This window comes from Callospermophilus lateralis, chromosome 5, assembly GCF_048772815.1.
Source record: "Callospermophilus lateralis isolate mCalLat2 chromosome 5, mCalLat2.hap1, whole genome shotgun sequence".
NCBI lineage: Eukaryota > Metazoa > Chordata > Mammalia > Rodentia > Sciuridae > Callospermophilus > Callospermophilus lateralis.
Genome location: NC_135309.1, coordinates 24,373,078 through 24,398,069, shown reverse-complemented (window position 1 = coordinate 24,398,069; position 24,992 = coordinate 24,373,078). Strand labels below are relative to the sequence as shown.

General features: G+C 37.7%; 1 protein-coding gene across 1 annotated transcript in view; it reads right to left on the bottom strand.

Annotated features, from left to right (window-relative positions):
- Gabrb2 (gamma-aminobutyric acid type A receptor subunit beta2) overlaps nucleotides 1-24,260 on the bottom strand; it is a 228,411-nt gene extending 204,151 nt beyond the window's left edge. The window contains exons 1-4 of the mRNA XM_076856374.2: nucleotides 24,187-24,260; nucleotides 23,264-23,492; nucleotides 23,049-23,140; nucleotides 21,967-22,034 (exon numbers count right to left, since the gene is read on the bottom strand). Coding sequence (XP_076712489.1) covers nucleotides 21,967-22,034; nucleotides 23,049-23,140; nucleotides 23,264-23,340 — 237 coding nt within the window. The 5' untranslated portion in view covers nucleotides 23,341-23,492; nucleotides 24,187-24,260. The remainder of the gene's footprint in view (nucleotides 1-21,966; nucleotides 22,035-23,048; nucleotides 23,141-23,263; nucleotides 23,493-24,186) is intronic.
- Nucleotides 24,261-24,992: the final 732 nt, after the last annotated feature.

Sequence of the window (24,992 nt, the reverse complement as noted above, 5' to 3'; positions counted from 1 at the left end):
AAAATAAAAGTATGCTTAGTAAGACTGAGCTGAGCCTTTGGGGTTAACTACCAAGTTCACCATCGCTTTAAAGAAATACATCCGGTACTTGCTCTAAGTACCTTACCAATGAGCACCTTCATCCCTCTTTCTTAATAATATTAAAAGAAAAATATTTTCCTTGATTAATCTTCCAACAATATGTTTCCTGAATTAATAGCTAAAGCACTAATTAATAACTAGTTTTCAAAATCAGAATTCTAGTCAAAATTCTACTACTTGGTAGAATTTCTACAGGTGACATTCAGTATTAACAGGACACTTAACATCTCTGGAATTTATTTTCTAAGCAGTGGGAGGGAGGGAAAGAGAGAAAGAGACAGGAAACACCAACACTTGTTATGTCTGCCTCCCACATATGGTGGGAAATTATATTAAAGTACTTTCAATTTTGTCAAATGTGGTGACAATATTAACACTGGTATCATCACTGGAGGAAGTATTGATATTCAACCAGAAAAGAGCATTGGTTGAACACAGCAAAGTTCTGAAGGTGATGGTCTTAATGCAAACTGAAGGACAAAATCTACACCAAATCTTGGAGATGGAGAGCTGAGCAAGTCTGTAATGTCAAAGTCATAATTCTCTGCATCAGCAAAGTGGGTAAACCTAACTTTGAAAGGAGAAAGAGCCGTATCTTCTGAACATCAATATTTTCTTTGACTATTTTTTGCACTATGAAAATGACCTTGGCAACTATTTCCATACAAAAGAGAGAAGACTGAGCTGTCTCTCTGGCATGGCTGCAAAATCAGTTCTTCTATTTTTTTCCCTTGATCACAGAAGCCAAATAGACACCACACAGCCGTGCACTGGGGCACCTGACTCTCCCTGGGTGAAACCTGTACTATTTCCAGTAAAAAAGGGTGTTATATTCTGTATATGAACCTTGGACCTTTATCTGTTGAAGATAGAGTTCTTATTGGCCTCATGAACATTTAATAATCCCCTAGGTGTTATCACACAATTAAGATTAAACATGTGATTTGACACAAAACTACATCAGAAAGAGCTATGAGGAGAGCCAGTCTCCTGTTTTGCATTTTAGCATTTCCATAAGATTCTTTTCAGACATGTCAACAGATATTAATATTCAGAAATATTAGCACCTAACAATTTTACTGCAGACTCCTGCAGACAGAACACCTTGGGAGGATTATACCACCAAAACTCTACAGAATTTGCAAAGAACTGATTCTGAAAAACAACGGCAAAACATTCAGTTAGAAAGAAGCACACTTTCTGATAAACAACACAACCATAGTTAGCTTTTTTTCCCCCCAAAACCTTACAAGCAATGCTCTTTTCTTCCCTTGTTCTTTTCAACTTCGGTTGCACATTCCGAAATTTAAAGAAAAAAAAAGACTATTGGTTTTTGTTATTATTTAAACATTTTCAGTATTTCTGAACTGGAAGGATATATTAATGCAATCCTTTTTTCCACCCACAGAAATAGAACTAGAGCTGAGGGGGGCGGGGGAAGGAAAGGGAGAAAATGAGAAAATACTACCCAAGGTCACAAACTAGTGAGTGTATATGACAGATTTGGAATTTAGGTCTTCTGAATCCTACCCTAGTGCCTCTCCACTAAACAGCTTCTATGAACATTAAATTTTCGCATGCTTTTCAAGATATTGGTACCTGGATTTGATTCCCCTTCTAAATAAGCTGAGCTGTGAAATCATGCAAAATTAAATGTGTGAGTATGTGATATTATTAGTAGGTATTATTTATGAAGATCTGTTATGGGTAGAGAACGTCAATAAGACTTCTCACGTATTAATCATTAAATTTTGGGAATAATCTTTTGGGGCGGATACCATTCTTTTTCTCATCCTACTGATGAGAAAAGTGATGAGTTGATAAATTAATTAATTTGGACTACATTGCATAGGTTGTAAGCAACAGAGTTAAGCTTCATATCTCAGAACTTCAACTGCTCTGAGATGCTACCAGTGTTTATAAAAATATCAAGGGAAAAGCATGCACTTTACAAATTTTCTAATGTAACCCTGTCTTCATCAGTTTTAAGAAAAAAATGTGTTTCCACTAGCTGGAAAGGTAAGAACCAAATGCATTTAGTTATGATCTAGCAATAAGATTCAGACTATTTTTCATTCTGTTCCTTAAACACAATTCAACCAATTTTAAAGACATTCAGTATTAAAAGACTGTCAAGGACTTAAGTTAAAACTTTATTTATGCAATAGGCTAAATTAGTTCACTGCTGACTTTCCTGTTTTCCTTACATTTCAAATATTATGGTATATTTTCTCACAGTTAAGTCACAACAATTAAACCACAGTTTATGTACAATCTGGTACTTCTGCTTAGCTGTGCTCTTGGGTTTTGTTTTTAATCTTAGCCACAATCTTAGTGCACAAAATTCAGAAATAAATACTGTCTGCCTACAGATGTCAAGTTAGATCTGCTGGCCAACAAATAAGAAGCATTCTTTGAAGAGCTCTGCATATACTACTGTCACCTCTATTGATATGCAGAGTCTTACATAACTGTAGGACTACTGTGATAATGCAGTACAAAGGCTTCCAGAACAAATTCCAAAATTCAGCTGAAACAACCTTGAGTAAAAATTGCTGGTTGAAAAATGCAGGCAATGATAACTTTTGAACAACACTATAATCTGGTTGCACCATAAATTCTTAGGAGAAAGAAGCACTAATAAAAGGGATTATTGGCTATTTTAACATTAATTTAATTCATTTCTTATGTAACCACTCTGAGTCAGATCCTTTTTAGCTAAACCTGCCTATGGTTGGAACAGCCAAGGAAACAGAAGTGATCATAACTACCCTAAGTAGAGTCTAACGGGATATGAGATCAATTGTTCAGCAGGATAAAGCTCCATTGGATGAAGCATATAAAGATTTTATTGATTCTAATCCATATATTAATCAAAATATTAATCTTCTTAAAAGTATCCATATATTATTAGGTCATAAAACTTCATAAATTAATACAACACAAATTTGAACACAAGGCACAATCACCCTCTTGATTGTACTTTGGAGAGGATGACACTAGAATATGCAGAATTATGCTATTTATGGCTGTACTGTATTTGTATTTTTTATTAACATATATAGAACCAAGACTTCATTGTCAAAAGACCAGGTCTGTCTGATACAGAAGGAAGATCTCAGAAGGAAGACTGAAATTACTAAAGAGTAGCACATTGATTTTTAATAAATCATCCATTCAGGATAGACAGTCTCTTTTGCAAGGCTAAATATATAATCAGTAAACTCATGCAAAACTATATGGAATATCAGCTTTCTTCTCAAGTGTCTCAACTAAGTTACAGGAAGCATATTTTCCTGTCCAAAAAAGTACAATCTTTTCAAGCTGACCCATAAGATATTATCATTTTAAATTATATCCCATCTTACTCCTGTAGTTTACCAGTATCAAACCTGTAGGTTATAAGCTCTTTTTAAAAGAAGTAATCCATTTTATATTCTCGTGTGTGTATGTGTGTGTGTGTGTGTGTGTACACGCATGTGTGTCCACAACAGCCAAATGACTCATAGTATGAACAATGCTGGCTTGGTTTATAGAAATGCTTCTCTCCTGTAATTTCTGACACTTTTGGCTTTTTCTTGAAGGTATATCTGACTTAACCACAACAAAGGTTAAAATTCAACTGAAGAATCTAAATTTCCTAAAATGTATAGGACATATTTCCTCTGAATTTCAATAACATATTTTGAACTATTTTCTAGAAATCTTGAACTCCATGCTCATCTAAGACATTCTTAGATGAATGGATCAACATGATCATCAAAACTGTTCAGGAAAACAGGCTAGCAAGTCAATGTATTCAAAATGACAAATCAATTATCACCTCAGACTACTATAATAGGAGGGCTTCATGGTCCTCAATTTTAAGGTGATCAAAAACCCAGATATAAGTCATATTCTGTTTTTGTATTGAATCCAGCCACGTCAACACTCAAAAGTAGCTATGTGAGGCAAGGATGCACACACAGTGTGTCACTTACACTGTTTTATTCTCTGACTATAACTGTTGTCAACATGACATATCTCTTACCCACAAATTATAAATATCATTCATCCTTCGAGTAACAGAAAATATAGGTTAGGCATAGCACGAGAATGATTTTGCTGACTATATTAAAAATTTTTTCTTATTGTTATAGCACTTAAAATATGCAAGATAAAAATGAAATAACCTAAGCAGGGGCTATAGTTTTCATCTAAATTTTACTGGATCAAGTTAAAATCATTGAAGGGAACTTTAAGATTACACTCTCAGTGGTAATTCATGTTAATTCTTTGGGCCAAGTGAGCTATAGACAGAGGATTAAAATTAAACTGGAACAATCACTGTTTACATGTTGAAATTGATTAAGAATAGAATAAACTTGAAAGAAATGCATGAGGTCTCCGCATATGTCTTTCTAGTGTGTTAGCCACACTGGAGGTGTCTCATGCATATACTGAAATGGAAATGGGAGCCAGAACTGTAAAGCTGGAAGATGAATGTTCTCAGGGGGTTATTTGACATTTGTTCATTTGGCCAAGAATCAAAAAAATAATCATTGAATATAAAAATCCCATTCACAATAATCATAAAAACTGCAAAGTACCAAAGAATATATTTAACAAGAATTATGGAGGGCCTATGGGAATAAATTTAACAAGAAATGTGTAAGACCTACACAGAGAAAATGATAAAATTTTACTGAAGAACATAAAAGAATATGTATGAATGGAAAGAAATATCATGTTCCTCAATAGAAAGAACCAATGCTGTTGAGAAGTAAATTTCCTTTATATTCCTCAAAAAAATTTAGTATCTTCACAAAAACAGTGGTAGTATTTTTGAACTTAGTAAGATTTAAGGATTTTATGAATGCTTAACTTTTTCATGAAGATAAAATATAAATAAGTATATACATAATAAGATTTGTCTCATATTTAAGAATAAAGAAACTCACATGATACTGTTACAAATATTAATGAAGCAATTGCAGAGTAGAAATATAGACCTAAGGGCTTATGAAATTCCCCACATGATAAATAACCCTGTAACCATTAGTGAAAGAATAGATTATTTTATGAAATTTTATTGTGACAACTATCAATCTACTCACCTACATATACAGGTTTCTGCTTCAGAACATCTCCCAAAATACATTTCAAATTAATTTTAATGTAAGAAAAAATTTTTAAAATATTGAAAGCACATTTGAATGCTTATTGAAAGCAAATGAAAGAGAATACAAAAAGAAAAAATAAAAGGAGACAAGACTTCAACAGATCAGCTATTCTTTACTAAGCAGCAGAGGGGCACGTTTTTAAGAGGGCAAATGGTGACTGGCTACAACAAGGGTCTGAGTTTTATAGGGTTTGGGAGGGCCAGGTCATGGTAGGGGTTGGTCAACTATTTTGTGGGGCTTACTTCTGACTGGTACAGGGATTTGGGCAGATAAGGCAGACTTGCACCAGGTCAGACTCCTGAGTTCCTTTTTTCTCTGAGTTTTTTGTTAGATCTCCATTTCCTTTAGTTTTTTTCTAAAAATTTTGGTGAAGACAAGTGTTTTCAAGGTCTGAAACCAAAGATCAGAAACTACAAAATAAAAAATTAACATGCTAATGCACACAAATATAAAGTTTGGGGACTATAAAACACATGACTTACAAAGTTCTTGAACAAGGTAATTTTTCTGTTATATATGGCACAAGGCCTTATATTCTTATTATTAAGTCCTAACATATCAATAGGAAAGAAGGAAACAAAATCAGTGAGTGATATGAAAAGGCAATTCAGAGTGAAGAATTAAAAATGGACTTTAAACACAAAATTGAGTTTCAGTTAGCTTAATTATTGCAGGAAATAACCAATTTTAGCTATCAGAGTAGCAAAGATGAAAAAAAAAACATACATGCAGAGAGAGAAACCTAAGACTGGGGAAGTGAGGGTGTGCCAACTGAATGCATATATGGAAATGTGAATAAAAGCTGGCACATTTTTAAGGAAACAATTCTGTCGTAAGTATCAAGATGTAAGATGTACATGTTCTGGGGGCCAGTCAGCCAATTACCAAGAATTAGCCAAGGGAAATAATTTTACAATCAAATATGCACATACAGAGTGTTCAATATAGTTTAGTTCAAAATAGGAAAATTTCTCCAAATGATCTTAATATCCATCAATAGAAGACTGATTTGGTAAATATAGCATAGGCATATGATGAATTTTTATGCAACAATTAAAAAATTGGAGATAGCATCAAAATACTTTCACAAAATAGTAAATGCAAAAATTATATTTTAGAACATGACATGTTATATCATTCTGTTTTATTTCATGTGTAGATATTTGATATCCCATGAAGTCTGAAGATAATCATTTCTGAACAACGATATTATACTACATTAGGGCTGAGGCTGAAGCTCAGTTGCAGAGTACTTGCCTAGCATGTATGAGTCATTGGGTTTGATCCTTGGCACCACATAAAAACAAATAGATAAAATAAAGCCAACTGTCCATCTACAACTATCAAAAACTTTTTTAAAAATTATTTTGCATTATTTATTATATTTACTATTTTTTATAATGGACAGGAGTAAGTAATAAAATCAATATAGAATTATGAAGAAATTTATATGACAAATCAACCTTCTTTACAAATCCAACGTATCACTTGGAAGTTACTTTGCATCTTTCATTTAAATGTCTTTATTACCCAATATAGAAACTACTGTACAGAATTTAAGAAATTTGTCCCCTGTCTTAAATGTCATTAGAAAAAAATATGAGACAAAGCCAGGACTTTCAGAACTCCTGCTTTTGATCCACTGATATTTTCAGAATAAATACAGAAAAAAACTATTAAAAATGCAATGTCATTTTGGTATTGTTTCCTCTCTAGAGAAACATAAGACTTAGTAATTAGTTTTAAATGCTGGACATATACACACAATATTTCACATGTATGCTATATCTAACATAATTTTATTTATTTTTTTGTCAGTCCATTTGAATATGTGATAAACTAGAAAAAAGAAAAAGAAAGTAGAAACATTTTGTTTGAGCAACATACTCTTATCAAATTTGAACACAAGCTTATTCAGACTGAAGTCTTTTGAACTGATCTTGAAACACATCACAATTACTATTTTATACAAATGCTAATCATCAGTTGACTGAGTATTCTGAGAGAGGTACTGACTCATTAAAATAGCAAGTAGGACATGGAGGGTTGATGTTTTCTTAGCTCTGAAAGCCTCTTGTAAAATTTAGTCAAAATCTAATTTTGCTCTTAATTCTCAGGATTAGCATCCACTTCTTTCAGAACAGATTTCTGTTTTGAGCAAAAATTGAATTCGTGCCACAAGAATGAAAGATGATTTACAAAAATGAAGAAAATATGAATCATAACCTTCAATTTACCCACAAATTCTTGTGATGCTGAAACAGGTATTAGTTAAATTGATACATAAATGACATGAACCATCTTCTTTTGCAAGACTACAAGACTCTATATTCTATACACTCAATTTGTCTGATTTTTCTGGGTTTCTCAAAAATCATCAGAGAAGTTGGAATGTGGACTATGGACCATCATTCTGGAATAATGAGTTGGTGGCCCATCCACTCTATTTTTTTTTTTTTTTTCAAATTCTCTTTCCTTAACTTTAGAACACAAAAATAATGACATAAGGGAAATCAGGCTGCAATCCTGGTTCCAGCACTTTCTAGATGCTGCAAAGGGGACTGTCATTTCTTGGTTATAGTTCATTCTATCTTCCAGGAAATCTTTTAACCCTCAGCCTACCCATCTGTAAAATGTGACAATACTTCTTATTTCACTGATTTTTTTTAAATGATGTGCGAAATAACTTTAAAATAACATTTAATTTCACAGTCTTTCTTAAGAAATGGTGAGTTTCAGTAATTAGGAATCATGATCAGTGACAAGTCAGTTATGTGTCTGAGTTATAATACAATTTTTCAAATCCTGTATTTCAGTGAGTCTTACAAAATAAAATGTTTGTATTTAAACTATGAAATGCTTAAAAACCCAGTGTGTGTGTGTGTGTGTGTGTGTGTGTATATATATATATATATATTTTATTCCATATCATGTAAATTCAAAAGGTCAAGGACTAGGGATGTAGCTCTGTGATACAGTGAGTGAATACCATGTGCAATGCCTTGGGTTCAATCCCCAGCACGAAAAAAGAAAAACAATTCTCTGATTCTTACACATTCTTATAGTACATATCCTTGTTGCATAACTTTAATATTCTTGCATACCAAACAAAACTCAGCTATGATGTACAAAAAAAGGCCTTTTATTTCTCAAGTAATTAAGACACTCAAGCCAAAGATATTCATCCTTTCAATTCTCTCCACCTCCCTCTCTTGGTCTCATGCTGCTCTCTGTAAAGTCCAACAGCACAGGCAGAGGCTGCTCTTACCTCCAGGGCACAGTGCGCTAAAATGATAACGGAATGGGAAATCCAGAGCTCAGAGATTGTTGCTACTTTCTTAAATGAGAATATGATCAATGAAGAGGTATTTTGTCCAAATCTGAGAATTTTAAAAGCAGGACATGTTTACAACATTTACCACTTAGACTAAAGAACCCAATAGAGGAAGAAAGTTGCATAAAACAACACATTTCTACCTAACTGGATTACCTAGGATGAAAATCTGAGCCAGTGGTAAACAAACAAGGTAAGCTAAGTCTAAAACATGGTTCTCAAAACTGACTCATCAAATAAATAGGAAGAGTTGTATGGTCTCTTAGAAAACATGTCATTTAAGATATTAAAATGAGAGCTGATCTTTCCAAATAACCAGACAGTAATATATTTGTCAGAAAATATTTATCTGTAGTGTTCAAAAGAAAACGGCACAATGATTTTATTAGATTTTTTACAAAACAGAACTTGGCCTCTCAAACCTGAGGTCTAAGAAAAGGCACTGGAAAGCGTCAGAAGAAAATAAAGTAACTTTTTGCTTTTCTTGTGGTCTCAAATTCTATATAAATCTTTTATCTGAAAGTTTGGCAAGAACTTAAAATATTATGACTTTTAAAATAAAGGAGTCATTCTCTAGTGGATTCTATTTTAAAAATGGTTTGCCATATAGGCACACCAATGGGATTCAAGTAAACATTTAGGAGCATTCTTCCAACAAATGAGCTAGACTCAAATTTAGATAGCCCAGCACATCAATCCCACCAGTGTGGGAAGTACGGAAGCTTAACCACGCTTGAAAGAGAAATGATGTACACAGCCCATCAGAGAACCCTGCAAGAGATCTTCCTCCAACGTAGCAACTCAAATGCTCACTTGGCCAAAGAAACAGAAGTATACATTTTCAAACTAGATATCCAAGCTTTTTGTAGGTGAAGAAAAAGAGATTAGAGCACTAATATTTCATTTTGTGAACTGTGGTGGATTCCATGACAAGTACAAAGAAACGGTGATTAGATTTCACAACCTAATAATTGGCATCTGTTCATTCATATTTAAAATTCTTTATCATGTCAGCTTTTTATTGATGGTATTTGTTTCAAATGTTCCATAAATTGTTTCATTCAAGTTTCAAGCTAAAAAATACTCCTTGAATAATCAATGGGCCGATGAAGTCAGCACCCTTACAAAAACAATTAAGTTTAAAAGATGACTTCTGCAATTTGCTTAAAATCTAACAATCTGATATAGTCCTTTGCCAACCTACTTAACCTGTAGTCCCAAGAATCAGGAAAATTAGTTTCAACTTTAAAACAAACACTTCCTCTTGAAAGAGATGCACAGCACACTAAAACACTACTTTTTCTGTGTTGATGCTTTAGGGATTGCAACATAGAAGAAAATGTGACGATACTCATAGAAAACATCAATCACTTTTAAATTATCTCAGTTTAAATCCTACTATGCAATACTTCCCATTAGTAGAATTATGTGCAAATTGAAACAGCCTTGAATTTGCTACTATTCATGAGATTAATATTTATTTTCATGGCAAGTGAAAAAATTTAGATAAGTGTCAAAGTGAGTATGAGATAAAAATATCATAACTTGTTTACTTTTACCAAATCTTCTTTAAATTTCTATTTTGCTGGATAATACATCACATGATGTATGTAGGGAAACAGATACATTTACACGTAGTGAGCAGGTTAGCCAGAAGTTTAAGTCTCAGCAATAACCAGCCTGCGACCCTGAGTAAGTTAATCACTCAAAACTTAAATTCCTCCTCTGTAAAATGAGCACAGTTAGATTCCTTCAACTATAAAGCTATTGTGAAGTTTAATTTAGTTAAAACATAATATGCATCTCGACCTGGGCACTGAACCCATGGTAAGTGCGCAAGCAATAATGATTAGTTCTTACTAGAGACCTATATGGATAGATGTCTCTGTGGTCAAAATTATGAATTAATTTTCACAATTTGGTCCAAAAATTACAAACTTATATGTGGCAAACTTTAGGTTCATAAGCATTCAAATATATGTGTACATATATGCATGTATATATGTGTTTGTACACCCACATATATAAATGTGTGCATGCATGTACATGAACACACACAGATGACTTACAAAAAGCAGGGCCTACTCAGGAAACTGTTACATAATACTAACAGATAAACATTAGAAGTATTTTTTCAAGTGATATCCATGAAACCTTCATTGTAAAATGGAATTTTTTTAGGTTAATTTATTAGAAAAGATTCAAAGCTCTAATAACTAACTATAGTTAAACCTTCCTATCTATATGAAATGATAGGGTCAAAATAACAAAATATATTAATAAACATATTTATAATTTTATGATCCATCATATATTAGTATAAGAATATGACATAATTCATACATGAAGAGATATTAATTATGATAACATTGACAGTGCAAAGATGGAATAAATTACATAAACTTATGGAAATATAATTATAATAGATATGAATTAATGGGTATTTCATACCAATAATTTTAAAAGATGCATAATTATGAAACAGATTTATCTCTCTGAAGTGCTTGGGCCAAAATAACAAGATTTACATAGAAATAACATCATTTTAATTAAATGTAAAAATAAAGTAGCAGAGTGAAAAATTGACTTTTAGAGACTAATCATTTAATTAAAACTGTTGCTGTAGTTTTTCTGGAATGTGTCCCAAAGGCCCATGTGTACGGTACAGGTCCCCAGCTCCTGGCACTACTGGGAGCAGGTGGAGCACTTCAGAGGTGGGGCCCAGGGAGAGGAAGTTAAGCCCTTGGGGGATACTTTGAGAGGAACATTGGAACCAGACTCCTTTTTCTTCCCCTCTCTATTTGCTTCCAGGCTGCCAACAGGTGAACAGGATTTGTCTGCCACATACTCAGACACACTGTGCTGCCACAGGCCAAAGTAACAGGGCCAAGTGACCAGGGACTGAAACCTCTGAAACCACGAGCCAAAACAAATCTTTTGTCTCTTTAAGTTGATTATCTCAGGTATTTTTTTTTTTCCCTACATAAATGGATATCTGACAGAGTCATGGAGAAATCTGTGGGTAAACACTTTTCGAATTTTTTACTTAATGATCTTGCACCAATGAAAAAGTGAAATATCGATCTTGGAGGCATCAACGTCAAGGTGCTCCGTCAGTTAGGCCTTAACATTTAAGCATACCTTCAAGCTCTATGACAAAGCAGCTGCAAGTAATGACAGAAAGGGATGCAGTGGCATTTTACTCACATAAAGTATGTGATACGACCACTACTACTAACCAAGCAATCATCCATCTTTGAAACAAGGAAGGATTATACAAATCATATAGCAATGTGTCTACTAAAATGCCAATATGTTCTGATGTTTTTCAGACATTTTCAAGTAACTCATGTTGCTATTATCTATTTATTCACAGTACCAAAAAGTATGCTGCGTTGTTCATCCCTCCTCTTACTAGATAGACCTAATTCAGTTTTTCTAAAACTAGCATATGTGTCAATAAAATTAGTGAAGATATTCTAAATGGCAGTTTTTAAAGGAAAATACATTTTCGCTTTCCCAGTCTTACGTTAAGCAAGTTTCTTTTGTTTTCTCCTTTGTTTCTTGTGAAAATGCTTAGGACTCATGTCATAGCCTGTACCTAAGAAATCTTAATGTCTGCTCTGCAGAGCTCTCAAGGTAGTATGCAATTAAACTTCCCCCTATATATGCACCCCAGCATTCCTATCTACTTACTTCCTGTGGAATTTTAGAAATTAGATGACCTCTCTAGTGCTTAGCTTCCAGATTTGTAAGAGACAATGTTGATTCCTAGTTCGTATGATTTCTTTGTGTTAAATGAGATAGTCATACACACCCTAGAGTTTTGTCTTAGTAACCCCATTATTGCTAACATGCAATGACATTTTTTCATATTGTCCATGTCCCACTTCCTTCTCCAACAGGACAATTCTATTTACTCTCCATCTATTGTCCTGTTCCTTCTTTTTTAGTTCAAGCTCTCCCTCTTCCATGAAATCTTCCTCTACAAATCCCAGCCACTCAGTACAATTGGGTCTTTATCATTGGAAAAATCCTTACTACAACCAGAGACCCTCAGCTGTTATCTAGTTCTGTTATCAGTGATGATATTCACTTCTACTTCACTTAAACTAGTGTTCTGAACATAACACCCTCCTCGATGGTAGTACCTCCACCAGAGTCATCTAGAGAGCTTTAAACATGAAGAATCCTGAAACTACCTCAGACCTGCTGATTCAGGTTCTGAGCATAGATTCAGAAAATATGAATATTAACACCAGATTGATAATTTTCTTGTGCAAAAATGTTTAAGAATAACTGTAAAAAAATTAATTTTCGATGTTTTATTTCTAGTTCTAGACCTAAGGAATATGCCACATTCCTGTCCCCCCTCTGAAACATTCTTGTCTCCATCTTTCCCTCTCTTTCCCTTAGGCAAATATGATAAATTCTTCTAGATTCTAAAGAGAGGTTTAATTCTGGTGCTACACCTGTCTCAAAACCTTCTACAATACAGCCTAATTGATACAGTGCCAGATTAATTAGGACTTGAGACACATTTTCTGGTAGCCTATGATAGTCCTTCAACGACTCCTCCAACAAACTCTGTCCATATTTGCTGAGCATCTAGTAATTATCAGGAATGAGCTCAGCTCTGGGGATGCAGAGAAACTGGGCTCAAAATCTCTAGATCTTCCTCTATGGCTTACTCACATATCGCTTTTTTAAGATACATGTGGATTCACTCTAAAACTTGATTCATTTAATTGTTCCTATTGTGTTAGGAGAGAACTTACTTCATCTTCAATTGCTTAAAGAATTACTTCTAAGTTAAGACCTCTTGGCAAGACAATGGGCAGTAGGTGCCAAATTGCAGAGCAAGGTAGAGATGCCAATAGAATGTGGCAAAACAGAGCACCAGAGCAAGTCAATGGCTCAACACATCCCCCATATTCTTCCATATAAATTGTGACAGCATAGTGTAAACTCATATATCTCCTTACTTAATAAAACACATAGTTTTCCAATAAAATGCATGATTGGAAGTAACATAAATCTTGTGTTTCTATCTTTAAAAAACTCTTACCCTTCTAATTCCTTCTTCCTCTTTTAATGGCCTGCTTCAAAGTTTTGTTTATGTCATTTGAAAACAGTGTGATTTTGGAAAATCTGAGTAATATCAGGATAGAAGCTGAGTAAAGATTAGCTGTGTCAAAGTAATAGGTCAAGGTAATAAATAACATTGACAAATACATACTTAAACCTCCATGTTTTTTTAAATTCAGTTCTCTATTTTGAATTTGACTTCCATATTATTATGCATGGTGCACAAGTAAAAGTAAATAATATGTTACTTCATTTTCAAATAGTCTACCAGTAGAATTATGGCTAACAAACTACAAAATGGATTTAATAGATTCCCATTTTGAAAAAAGTATGGGCCGTTGGCAAAGAAATTGCCAATATGTTCCTATGTGGGCACATATGTGCAAAACTAAAGACTGGAAAAATACATACTCGTTGACATGGGTGGTAGAAATGTTGTATACTTTTTAGAAATAACACTGTAAAGATAACCATGATCTATTAAATTAAAATATACAGTGTAACATCTCATCACCAAGATAACTAAGTGCAATCTGCAAAATATGAATACTAAACAAGAACTAGGATGTAACACAGGCAAACTAAAACAGGTGAAATGAAAAGATGAGGATATGGATGCTGATTAGTATTTTTAAATTGTTTTTTCCACAATATCCCACTAACCATAAGTGAAAGTAGCGATTGCGCTCAAGAGCCCTCCCTCCTTTCCTCCACTTGCTAGGTAGCACATGGTGACTCTTCACACCATGCTTCTTCAAGGGGACAGTGTTGCACCCCAGGGCATGCTTGGCAATTTCTAGAGACATTTTTTGGCTTTCAAAATTTCCAGGGTGCCACTGGCATCATGGAAGTAGAGGCCAGGGACACTGTGAAAGGTCATGAAGTGCTGGATGCAGCCCTCCACAACACAGCATTGTCTGGCTCAAAGTGCCAACAGCACCAAGGTTAGAAACCTGGTATAAAACAGCTGCAAAACAAGCCCGTGTCCCTCCTAAAAGTAAGCCCTCCTCCCCCACCAAAGAACACTTTCTCCTACTTGTGTTCATGTGGGAATTCCCAGGAATATTTCATCATTTGGGGGGAAAAGAGCTAAAACACACAGATGCACTTTTAAAATATGAAATCCAAGATACTTCCCTTACCTGCTTTCTCGGACAGACTAAGCCCATAGTCAGCTTTTCATTTCATGCCTCAGTCAAGTAAAAGCATTGTTCAGTAGCATAAAGTAACAGTAAGGGTTTGTCCCAAGCATTAGCCAAGAGAAACAGTTTGAGAAACTATCAAGTGTATAGATGTTTAAAATTGATGAAATATGAGGTCAGGCAAGAGGTGAAAATAAACCTCTAGTTCTCTCTCTTTAAGAGAACTATTTTGGGGGACAACCAATCAAAATGCACAAATTATTCATTCTCAACAAACAAACAAAAAGTGCAGCTAAAAGTGTTATCTTAAGGAAAAAAAAAAGAAAGAAAGAAAGAAAAAGAAAACCAGGCACAGTGGTGCATGCCTGTAATCCCAGCAGCTTGGAAGGCTGAGGCAGGAGGATCACTGGTTCAAAGCCAGCCTCAGCAAAAAGCAAGGTGCTAAGCAGTTCAGTAAAACCTTGTCTCTAAATAAAAATACAAAAACTAAGACTGGGGATGTGACTCGGTGGTTGAGTGTCTCCAAGTTCAATCCCTGTTACCCATCCCCGCCCCCCCCCAAAAAAAGGGTGTGGTCTTTCTATACTACACCCACCCAAAACTTAAAACCACAAAGTTCTTGAGAATGAATCAAGCAACATTTCCTTGCAATTATATATCATACATTATTAACCTGGATGGTTACCTGACAGAATTTGCTGAAGCACTAGAAATATTATTAGACAGCTAACAAATGTCACCCATTTGCAATGAAAGAATTGAGGACAAAAGCAACACCTCCAACTCCTTGAGATTCTACATAAATCTTCCTTTACTCCTTGGGAATTCTGTTAAGTAGATGTAACATAAAATATAAGTTTCCCAAGGACAGGAACTGTGTCTTACATTTAACCCATACTGAATAAAACACTACTTGAAACAATCACTTTAATAAAATCAAAACATTTTGAAGATAAAGATGGAGAGGAGCAACAGAAGCATCTCGTGAAGGATTAGTTCTATTTGATCCACTCACTGTCTCCAAAACAAGAACAAAAATAGCTGTGAAGAAACAGGGTCAGCATGGAATGGAAATGATCAAAGAAGAAAGCCTTGCTGCATTTAAAAGCAGCATGTACCACACGCTAAGAACCGGGGATGGGAGAATGATCACCTGCTACCTGAGTGACCTTGAATAAGCCACTTAACCTTTCTGGGCCTCAAGTTCCCCTTTTGATTGTAGGGAATCTCAGTTTCTACAGGAGGTCTGATTTAGATGATGAACATTAATACAATATCTGTATAAGTTAGGGACTCAGTAAACACTAGGTAATATTATTATATTAATGTGATACCAATGCTGCTGCTGGTAATGGTGATGGAGATGACTGAGCACTGTACACATAGAGGAGGAGAAGGAGGAGGGGGGGGAGGGGAGGGGAGGGAAGAGGAGGAGAGGAGAAAGTGAAGGAGAAAAAGTAGTCATGAAAAGAGCTTGCCCAAATAGAGTAGGAGTTTCAAAGAACTGCTCTTACAGAATTAGAGTCTCCTGGTAGCCACCGAGTTCACACACCCTTCATCAGGTCATGGTCATGCTTCCTGAGACATCTCACTCACCTCTTCCTCACAGCAGCTGATTTTAATCCCTGAATCTCAGTAGAAAGTGTCTCCTGTCGCTGAGAACTTGAAGGTCTTCAGGCAAGAAAGCCTTCAGCCTCCTTCTGCTCCTCCCCACCCACCTCCCCTCTTCATCCTCAACCTGCTTCCTTCTAAACAGTATTTCCCTCCAACTTACAGGATTCCTTTTCATCTGTTTCCTTCTCCCCAATTCCCTTAAGATCCAAACTTTCCAAAAGTGTATTCTCCATCCACCAAACCTCCTTTGACGGCACTGTACCAACGTGTCCTCGTAGAACATCTGGGAGACGAGTCTCACAACTAATTACAACCGACTCTCGTGGCATCTGACACAGCTGGTCATTTGCTGCTCTTTTACATGCTCTTCTTGCTTTATCATCAGGAGGGCCTTACTCTACCTTTCCGCCTGCTCCTGAGCTGTGTATTAATCTCTTTTGTAGGCTCCTTTATGATTTCCTATCACTGAAAATTACAGGGCCCACAAGACCTCACTTTGAGTTGTCTGCCCAGTTTCTTCTCTGTGCCCACTCAGTTATAAGTGCCGTCTCTCTCTCATCATCGCAATCCCCCTAGCTAAGGAATCACCTACTGGTTAACTCCACTGGGAGTTCCTTGTGCAAGGAAAATTAGCACTTTCCAAGCTCAACTCACTGTCTACACACATATTGCATCCTCCCAGCATCCACTGCTCTCCCCATCCTCCCTGTAGTGATAAATGAAACCACTGGAAGTGGAATTTACCAAAATCCACTTCTGCTCTGGAAATACACTAATTCCACCTCTGCTCATTTTCACCCCTTTCTGAGTTTGTCAATACTTCCCGGGTTTCTGCAGCAGGTGTCCATCTCATCTCCCAACCTTAAGTCTTGATGCAGATGAGCCCACCGGCCACCCTTCACATCACCTCCTAGAGGTGTGAATCTGCTCATGTCATTCTCCTAAGGACACCCCTTCTTGGGTCCCTACTACCTTTGGGAAAAAAAGTTGTACTACTGGGAAAACACAAAATTGGCCACTCCCCGCGGCTTTAACGCCAGTTTTCTCACCCCTTTGCTCCATTTAAACCTATTTTCAAATCCCTAATACCATTTATTTTTCCTGTGTCACTTGCATTTTTCCCCCTGCTTGGAACATTTGTCCACAGATCTCTAACCCCTTTTTCCTCAAGCTAATTTCTATGCAGTGCATCAGTATTCTATATGCCTACTATGTTCTGTCGATTTTCTCTTCAAAGCACTTGTGATCCTATGCTGATATTTTAAATGGTGAATGTCTCAAAGCTGAGTGCTATGATTCTCTGCTCTATTTATCCACATAGATAGTACAGTGTGTGGTGACCAACCATGAATTCCTACTAAGAAAGTGAATTCCTCATTCATTATTTGTGGCATTCGCCCACTGGAGGAGACAGTGCCTTGTCTAGAAATAAATTATAAACACGACAGAATAAGATAGAACAACTGTCTAAAATATAAGGCAAGTTGAGATACCAAGCATGAAATGACTGGAGAAATGAACAAGGAACAAAGGAACTGATAGGAGAGAGACAACTGTGCACGCACTTGTGTACCTTCTGGGCAGAAAAGGTTTAGAGAAAAGATCAGAATTAAACTAGGCAGAAGCATAGTAAGCACCTGATGTGGAATTTTAGATTAGAGAACACCTAGATGTTAAGTTTCATGAGGTCAAGGGACAGCCTGGTCTTGTTCACTACTCTGTCCCTGAGGTCTTACACATGCTGGGCTCATAGTGGCAGCTAAATAAGTATTGGTTGAATGGAATTTTAAATTGTGCAGCTGGTGATGCAAGAAACATCTGTTTAAAAAAAAAAAAAGCGATACTTTTCTCCATTTGCCATTCCATAAAAAGGTAATTTGTGTATGTGTTTACTAGAACTCTTTCCTCAAAAGTGAAATATTGCTTCACTCGTTGGTTGGCAAATGTGTTGCTTCAAGATGGAGAAGAATCTGCTTTAAATGAAGAGAAAGCTATTTTGGTCCATAATCCTCAGAGCCAAATTTGAATCTTAAAATGCACTTTTCATCAAAGAATCTTAACAAAAAGATTCCTGCCAATTTAACCAAAACATCTAAAAATATTTCATTCCAAAGCCAAGCTTCCTGCTCAGGAGCATTCTAATTGAAGTCTCATTCCTCCAAAGATCTTTCACGGGGTGACAGTCATCTGAGTCTCATGGCTTAAATACAATTGCCACCTTCCTTAGAACTCTCAACTCTAAGCCATTTAGGAGTTTCGCATTTTCCTAATGCTTTTATAAATCCCCAAGTTTTCCTGAAACTTCTCTATACGCAGTAGAGTTGCTATTACAAACCAAGCAGGAGACACATGTAACTCTGAGTTGGAAGTGAACTGAACATTCTCCTTCTCGTTCCAAAGATGAGCAAACTAAGACCTAAAGAGGTAGATTATCAATGCAAAGACATGTAGGACAGCAGCAGGAGTGCTTGAGACTTTGTCTCTTGGGTACTAGGATGGTATTAATTTCTGTTCATAGCGCACCAATACATTCACATATATCTTTTATTAATTCTGGTGGTCACCTGAGATGGGTAAAATGGGACTATTACTTTCTCTTAACAAGAAGGAAACTGAGCTCACTCAGGCTGTGACTATCCTCAGTATGACTAAGCACCAGCAGTACAACTACCATCCAAGACTCCTGATTCAGTCCAGGGTCTTTTCATCATTGTCACTTATAAGAAGCATCACATTGACATGGATGGACATTTTTTCTTCAACACAAATGAGTCAACACTAATTTAAAATGGTCTAGTGCCAGCATTCTTCAAAGAAAGATGTGCTAGAATAAGAAAGTTACAATTACCAGAGGCTGCAGTACAAAAAGGATAATGAGGGAGAGATATGCATATTAATCAACTGAAATTTCACTTAAATAATTAATGGAACTAACCAAAAGATCCTAACCCTTTTAGAAATGTGTTCAAAGGACAATATACTACAAACATCATCTTAAGCACTAGTGATGGAATTACTCATCTGTTGCTTTGAAGCAAGCAACTACATTTAAAAATAAAGTAGCAGCAACAGATATAATAAAAAAAAATTCTTTGGAGGATTAGTTTTAGATTCTTGGGGTTGCTAGCTAAAATGATGCTCATTTTTCAACAAGCTACAATGTAGTTGAACATATCCACCAGTGTTAGCATTAGGATAAGAAAGGAATCTGGCTTCAAACTTTTTTAAAAAATATTTTTTTAGTTGTTGATGGATCTTTATTTTATTCATTTATTTATTTGTGGTGCTGAGAATTGAACCCAGTGCCTCACACATGTGGGGCAAGTGCTCCACCACTGAGCCCCAACCCCAGCCTTGGCTTCAAACTTTTAACACTCGGTTCTAATCAGTAATGCTGCAATGCTGTCCCATTTACAACTTGACATTTATTTTTGTACTTTCAACATCCCATGATTTTCAGCCACAGTAAATAGCTTTAAATGATGACACCTCTCCTTAGCTGGATCTATATTTTGACTTGCAGGTCTTGGCATGGAGTCCACCTGAGATATCTCTCCAAAATGTTTCATAAAGGGAAAAAATAAATACAACTTAAGAAAGGAAAAGAAAACAAAAACTCTACCACTCAAACAACTTTCTATGGAACTCACTTAAGTGCTCAGTTAACCTACTGCAATAAACTCTAGTCATCTCATGATTGTCTCTTTGGATTCTAGATTCTTCCTACTATTTTCCCACAAAACACCATTTTAATAATCCTCTAAGGAAGCAAGTATTAAAATATAATTTGAGAGCAGGAAAACGGCATAAATTTACAAAAAAAAAACATACAAAAGTGTCTAATCCAACCACATGTAGGACACACAGAATCACACATGACTTTATATATAACTTTGTTTTCAGCAACACAATCTAGAATCAAGTACCTGGAACTTAGGAGATACCCACATTGAGACCATTTCCTATTTTTATGTTGAAACTCAGAATATAAACTGATGAAAAATCTCGAATCCCCCCAAAGTGATTATCTATATAGCTGAGAAATTCATTTAACAAACACTGTCTGTCCACACAGGGAATCTCATAATGTGTGGTTCTGCACGATCCAATATTGTCTTTGGTCAGTATTGACATTTGTATCATAAAAACTTTCCCAATACTTAGGACACAAAAAGATTCATGTCACTACAACATTGCTGAAATAGTTGAACATTCCTTTAAGTTTTCATAAGATTCTTCAGAATCTTGACATAATCCCACACACACTATCACTTATTTGGGGGCAATGGATAAGGGTTGTACTGGTCATTTCAGGTTCCTGTTTAAATTCAGGGAATATGGAAACGTGTGTGATGTTGAGAGCCTGTTCAAAACTTAGCAGTTTGGTACATTGACCATCTTGAGTTAATAAATAAGAGCTCTAATTCTCAGTTCCTGATGGCTGGCCAAGAAGTGTCTGCATAAAATCTTACACACTACACTCCCTTTCTTTAGTTATCCATCCATCTTCTGGATAGAAGGATGCACAATATTCTTAAATGTGCTGTGTGCTCTGTCAAAAGTAACTCTGGAGATTTACATCAAAGTGTGGCCCATTTAGATGGGCTTTTCTAAAGGAAAAAACTTTAAATTAGAAAAGTTACCAGAGAAATGCCTCACCTCAGTGGGGGAATCTGGGACACTTATCATCATGCATGTCTGCAGTGCTCCAACATGGGCAGCAGGGGGCGCTCCTGCATGAAGCAAACCCCCCACAAGTGCTTCCCGTTTGGGGAACACAGAGGCTTTTTCTCTTAGCCCCAAGTCCAGGAAGGTAACCACTAAAGAAGCTGTCAATGAATCATACAAGCTTAGGGCACAAGATGAATAACACTCCAGAAGTGACCAGAGATGACACGTGGAACTTAGCCAGCCTTTTAGGAACTGAATGATACTTTTTACTTTTGTTTTCATGAACTAAAAGGGTTAAAGCCTGTGGCAAGCCATGGGGATGGGGAATGGGGTTATCATTAACTATAAATAGGCGATTTCCAAAAGCAACAAGTGGGCCTCAGTATCCAAGATTTTTTTGTTTAGCCTCTTCGTACCATAATTTAGTTTGTAGGTTATACTCTCTGTCAAATAATTTTTCTGTTAAATGATAATAAAAACTACCTCTTTCCTTTTCTCTTAAGCTAACCCCTTCCAAAAAAAAAAAAAAAAACCACTCATGAAATGAATTTTCTATGAAGCCTTAAGAAAGGTCACATCTGCAGGGGTCTCCAGCATGTGGCTGCCTTTCAGGAACAAACATGTGATCCATTTTTCTCATTCTACACCAAGACCCAAGTGTCAGAATCAGGTTGAAAAGAAACAATATTAGGGACCAAAATGAGCCAGTTCTGTAACCTCAAACACAGTGAATTTCAAGGCAAAATGTCATGCCCTTTCCTCCTCCTCACACACATATATTCCCACATATCCCACCATCAATGGCCAGCTCCCTCCTTAACCCTATTCCTAATCAAAGGTCTGCACAGACATAGCCATAAACCTCCATACTCACCATATTGACTTCAGAAACCATGTCAATGCTGGCAATGTCAATGTTCATTCCCACAGCCACGGGGGGACCTGCAAACCAACATGGTCATCCATGTGATTTCTGAGAACTTATTCATTCTTAACAAGAGTTGTCTTTTAGGCATGGGACACCCTGCCTCAAACCCCTCTCCACTGCTAATCCTCAAATGCTTCACTTCCCTGCTGCTTTGCAAAAACAGTGGTAGACACCCACTCCTCTAGGAACTGCTCCACTGAATATGCACACACGTGTGCTGGTGGTTGAGGGATTCCAGCTCTGACTACATGTGTAGATGTCTCAGCTTGTGAATGCACACAACTAAGAGAAGCTTAAGAATCATTCTAGAGGAGAGGATTTTTATATATTGCATTGAAACCCCCTCCTCCTCATTCTTTCCCACACCCCCTAGGTGTGTAGGTTTTAACTCTGTGAATGCCAGAAAAGTCTAAAGCAAAATTAAATGAGTATATCACTATATTTAGGACTGCAGGGACAGATGTCATTTTCTACCTACCCCAGCTGCCCCCTTACCCTCTTACCCCACAGCCCCTCCCCTTCTCCCTCAGGCTGCTGAAGCTTGGAGGAATGGATGATATTCAGATGAGCCACTTTAAACCGTGGCCAAAGGAACTCTTCCAAAGTAGGCGGGCACAGGGGGTTAATGCCACCTCTCAACCAATTGCCTGCACATCTTGTTCTCAAAAATGTTCACTATGGCCTTCTGCAAGACAGATTCTCTGGGCACACCATTAACCAAACTTAACAGGCTTGTCTCTCACCGAAGCAAAGACAGTAAAGCAAAGGATTTGTAACAGTGAAGGCAAAGGAAAGCAAGTCACCAAATCTGAGTCCACACTAAGAGGGTCTCTGAAAGACCTCTCAAGTGTTGGGTAGTAACACATCAGCATAAGTTTGGATCCCTTTTTCAATATGGGAAAACAGAGATTCATTCAGTGTGCCACATGTACCCTCAACTAAGGGGGAGGAAGAGAGTGCACACAAAGCTCAAAAGGCAGCTTCAGCTGTAGCTGGGCTGTTTCTTATTTGCAAGGCAACCCCATTACCTCCAAAATCTGGTCTCAGACGAATGTCATAGCCTTTCAGCAGTCTATCCACCGTCTCTTTAACCAGCGACATATTACTAGGGTCATTGACACTAAAGAAAGAAATGACAATAAACAGGCATCAATGAGGAAGCAAGCACATCGTCTTCAGCATCCTTCTCACAGAGGTATGCAGACAGAATTCCGCCAAGTAAGAAAGGAAAAAAGACACTTACCTCTGCGCACACACAGCGGCGATTATTAAGGGGAATGACCAAATCCCAAAGTAGCCCCTTTTCCGGACTCTCCACATCCCTTTAGTTTTTGATGGGATTGAGGGTTTCAGTGAAGAGAGGAGATCCAACTTAGTCTGCCCAGTGCAGTAATTCTAATGTGAGGCGCATGCGCACGGCGTACCAAAACATCAAAGGGGCAGCAGTGGCTGCCGCGGACGGAGCAGATTTCCTTGTTTAAAAAAAAAAAAAAATTAAAGGGGAAAAAGGAAAAGCATATACATGTATAATATATACATACTTGAATTATATAGAAAGTCACCCCACAGAATCATTCCAGAGTAAAATCTTTGTTGATCTTTCGTCAAAACAAAAACAACTACAGCGTCTGGTAAGTTTCAGTAGTTGCAGGAGGCAGTTTTGCACCTCGCGGGTTGTGGGTTTTCGGTGTGTGCCTGCATGCGTGTGTGTGTGTGTGTGTGTGTGTGTGTGTCCCCTTAAATATGCAAAACCAGATTAAGAATTTAGAGGAGAGCAGGTGTCGGGTGCGAATGGAAAATGGGTGCCCGGAAGCCCACTTCAGGTCTGAGCAGGCTGACAGGGACCAGGAGTTTGAACTTTATTTCCCTAGGTGAATAGCATCCCCAGCCTGGGGCAAGACTAGGGTGGGGGTGGGGACGTTCAGTGGGGGTGGGGTGGGTGGGAAAGGGAATCAGGGGCGGAGGGAGGGAGGAAAGAAACCAATTGGAGGAGTGTGGAGCAACCCCATGGATTTGGGGCGGGTGGGGAGAGTGCGGAGAAGAAGAAAGAAATGGAAAACATTTTTTAAAAGGAAATAAAAAAAAAATAAAGGAAAGAACAAAAAGAATAAAATGATGCTCAGTCTGTCTCAGGAGTCAAAGAGCGATCTTTTCTTCACTACTCACGAGCGATTCCTTTCTCTTCCTCCTCACCCTTTGCCCCCTATTCCCAGAGAAGAAAACCTCTGGGTCCTGGTTTCTGGCGGTGTGACGTTCCTGACCCGCTAGTACTGGTTATTTATAGCAGGAGGGGGAGGGGGCGAGGGGAGCAGGAAGGCAAGGCTGTCTCTCCAGGTTTTGGTCTGAATCTGCATTGGGAAACTCTTAGTGGGCAGGGTGGGGTTTGGATGAGGGGGAGGTGGGACATGGGGGCATGAGGGCTGCAGGGGGTGGCAGGGGCGGGTGGTCAGTGCTCTAGCACAGGTGCTGGGGACGAGAGGGTGTGGGCAGCGGCACGGTGCTGGAAGGGCAGGTGGGCGGCAGGGTGGGACGCGCCTTGGCCAGGCCCCCCACACTCCCTCAAACGCACGCGCACCGGCGCGCGCACACACGTGCAGGCACACTCCCCACCGCCGCGCGCCCTCCTTACCCCGCGCGCCCGCGCTCACCGCCCACTCCAGCGGCACGCGGAGCGGGCGCTTCCAACCCCTAGGTCCGGTTTGGGGAGCTGGACACCCGGCGTTCAAGGATTGCGCCCCTAGATCCAACAAGCTCCAGCGGTCCCTAGAAGGCAGGCAAAATGAAGAAAAGGCTCGCGACCGCCCGAGGCAGCGGGTTCTCCCTGGGTGTCCGCACCACCTCTTCCTTTCTTCCCTTCCCCAGCCCGGAGGGAATGGCACACCCCGAGGCTGCCTCTTCCCTCCTGCCTGAGGCCCCAGTAGGTTCACCGCGGCTACTGGGACCCAGAGAATTTAGCAAGATGAAGATGGGGA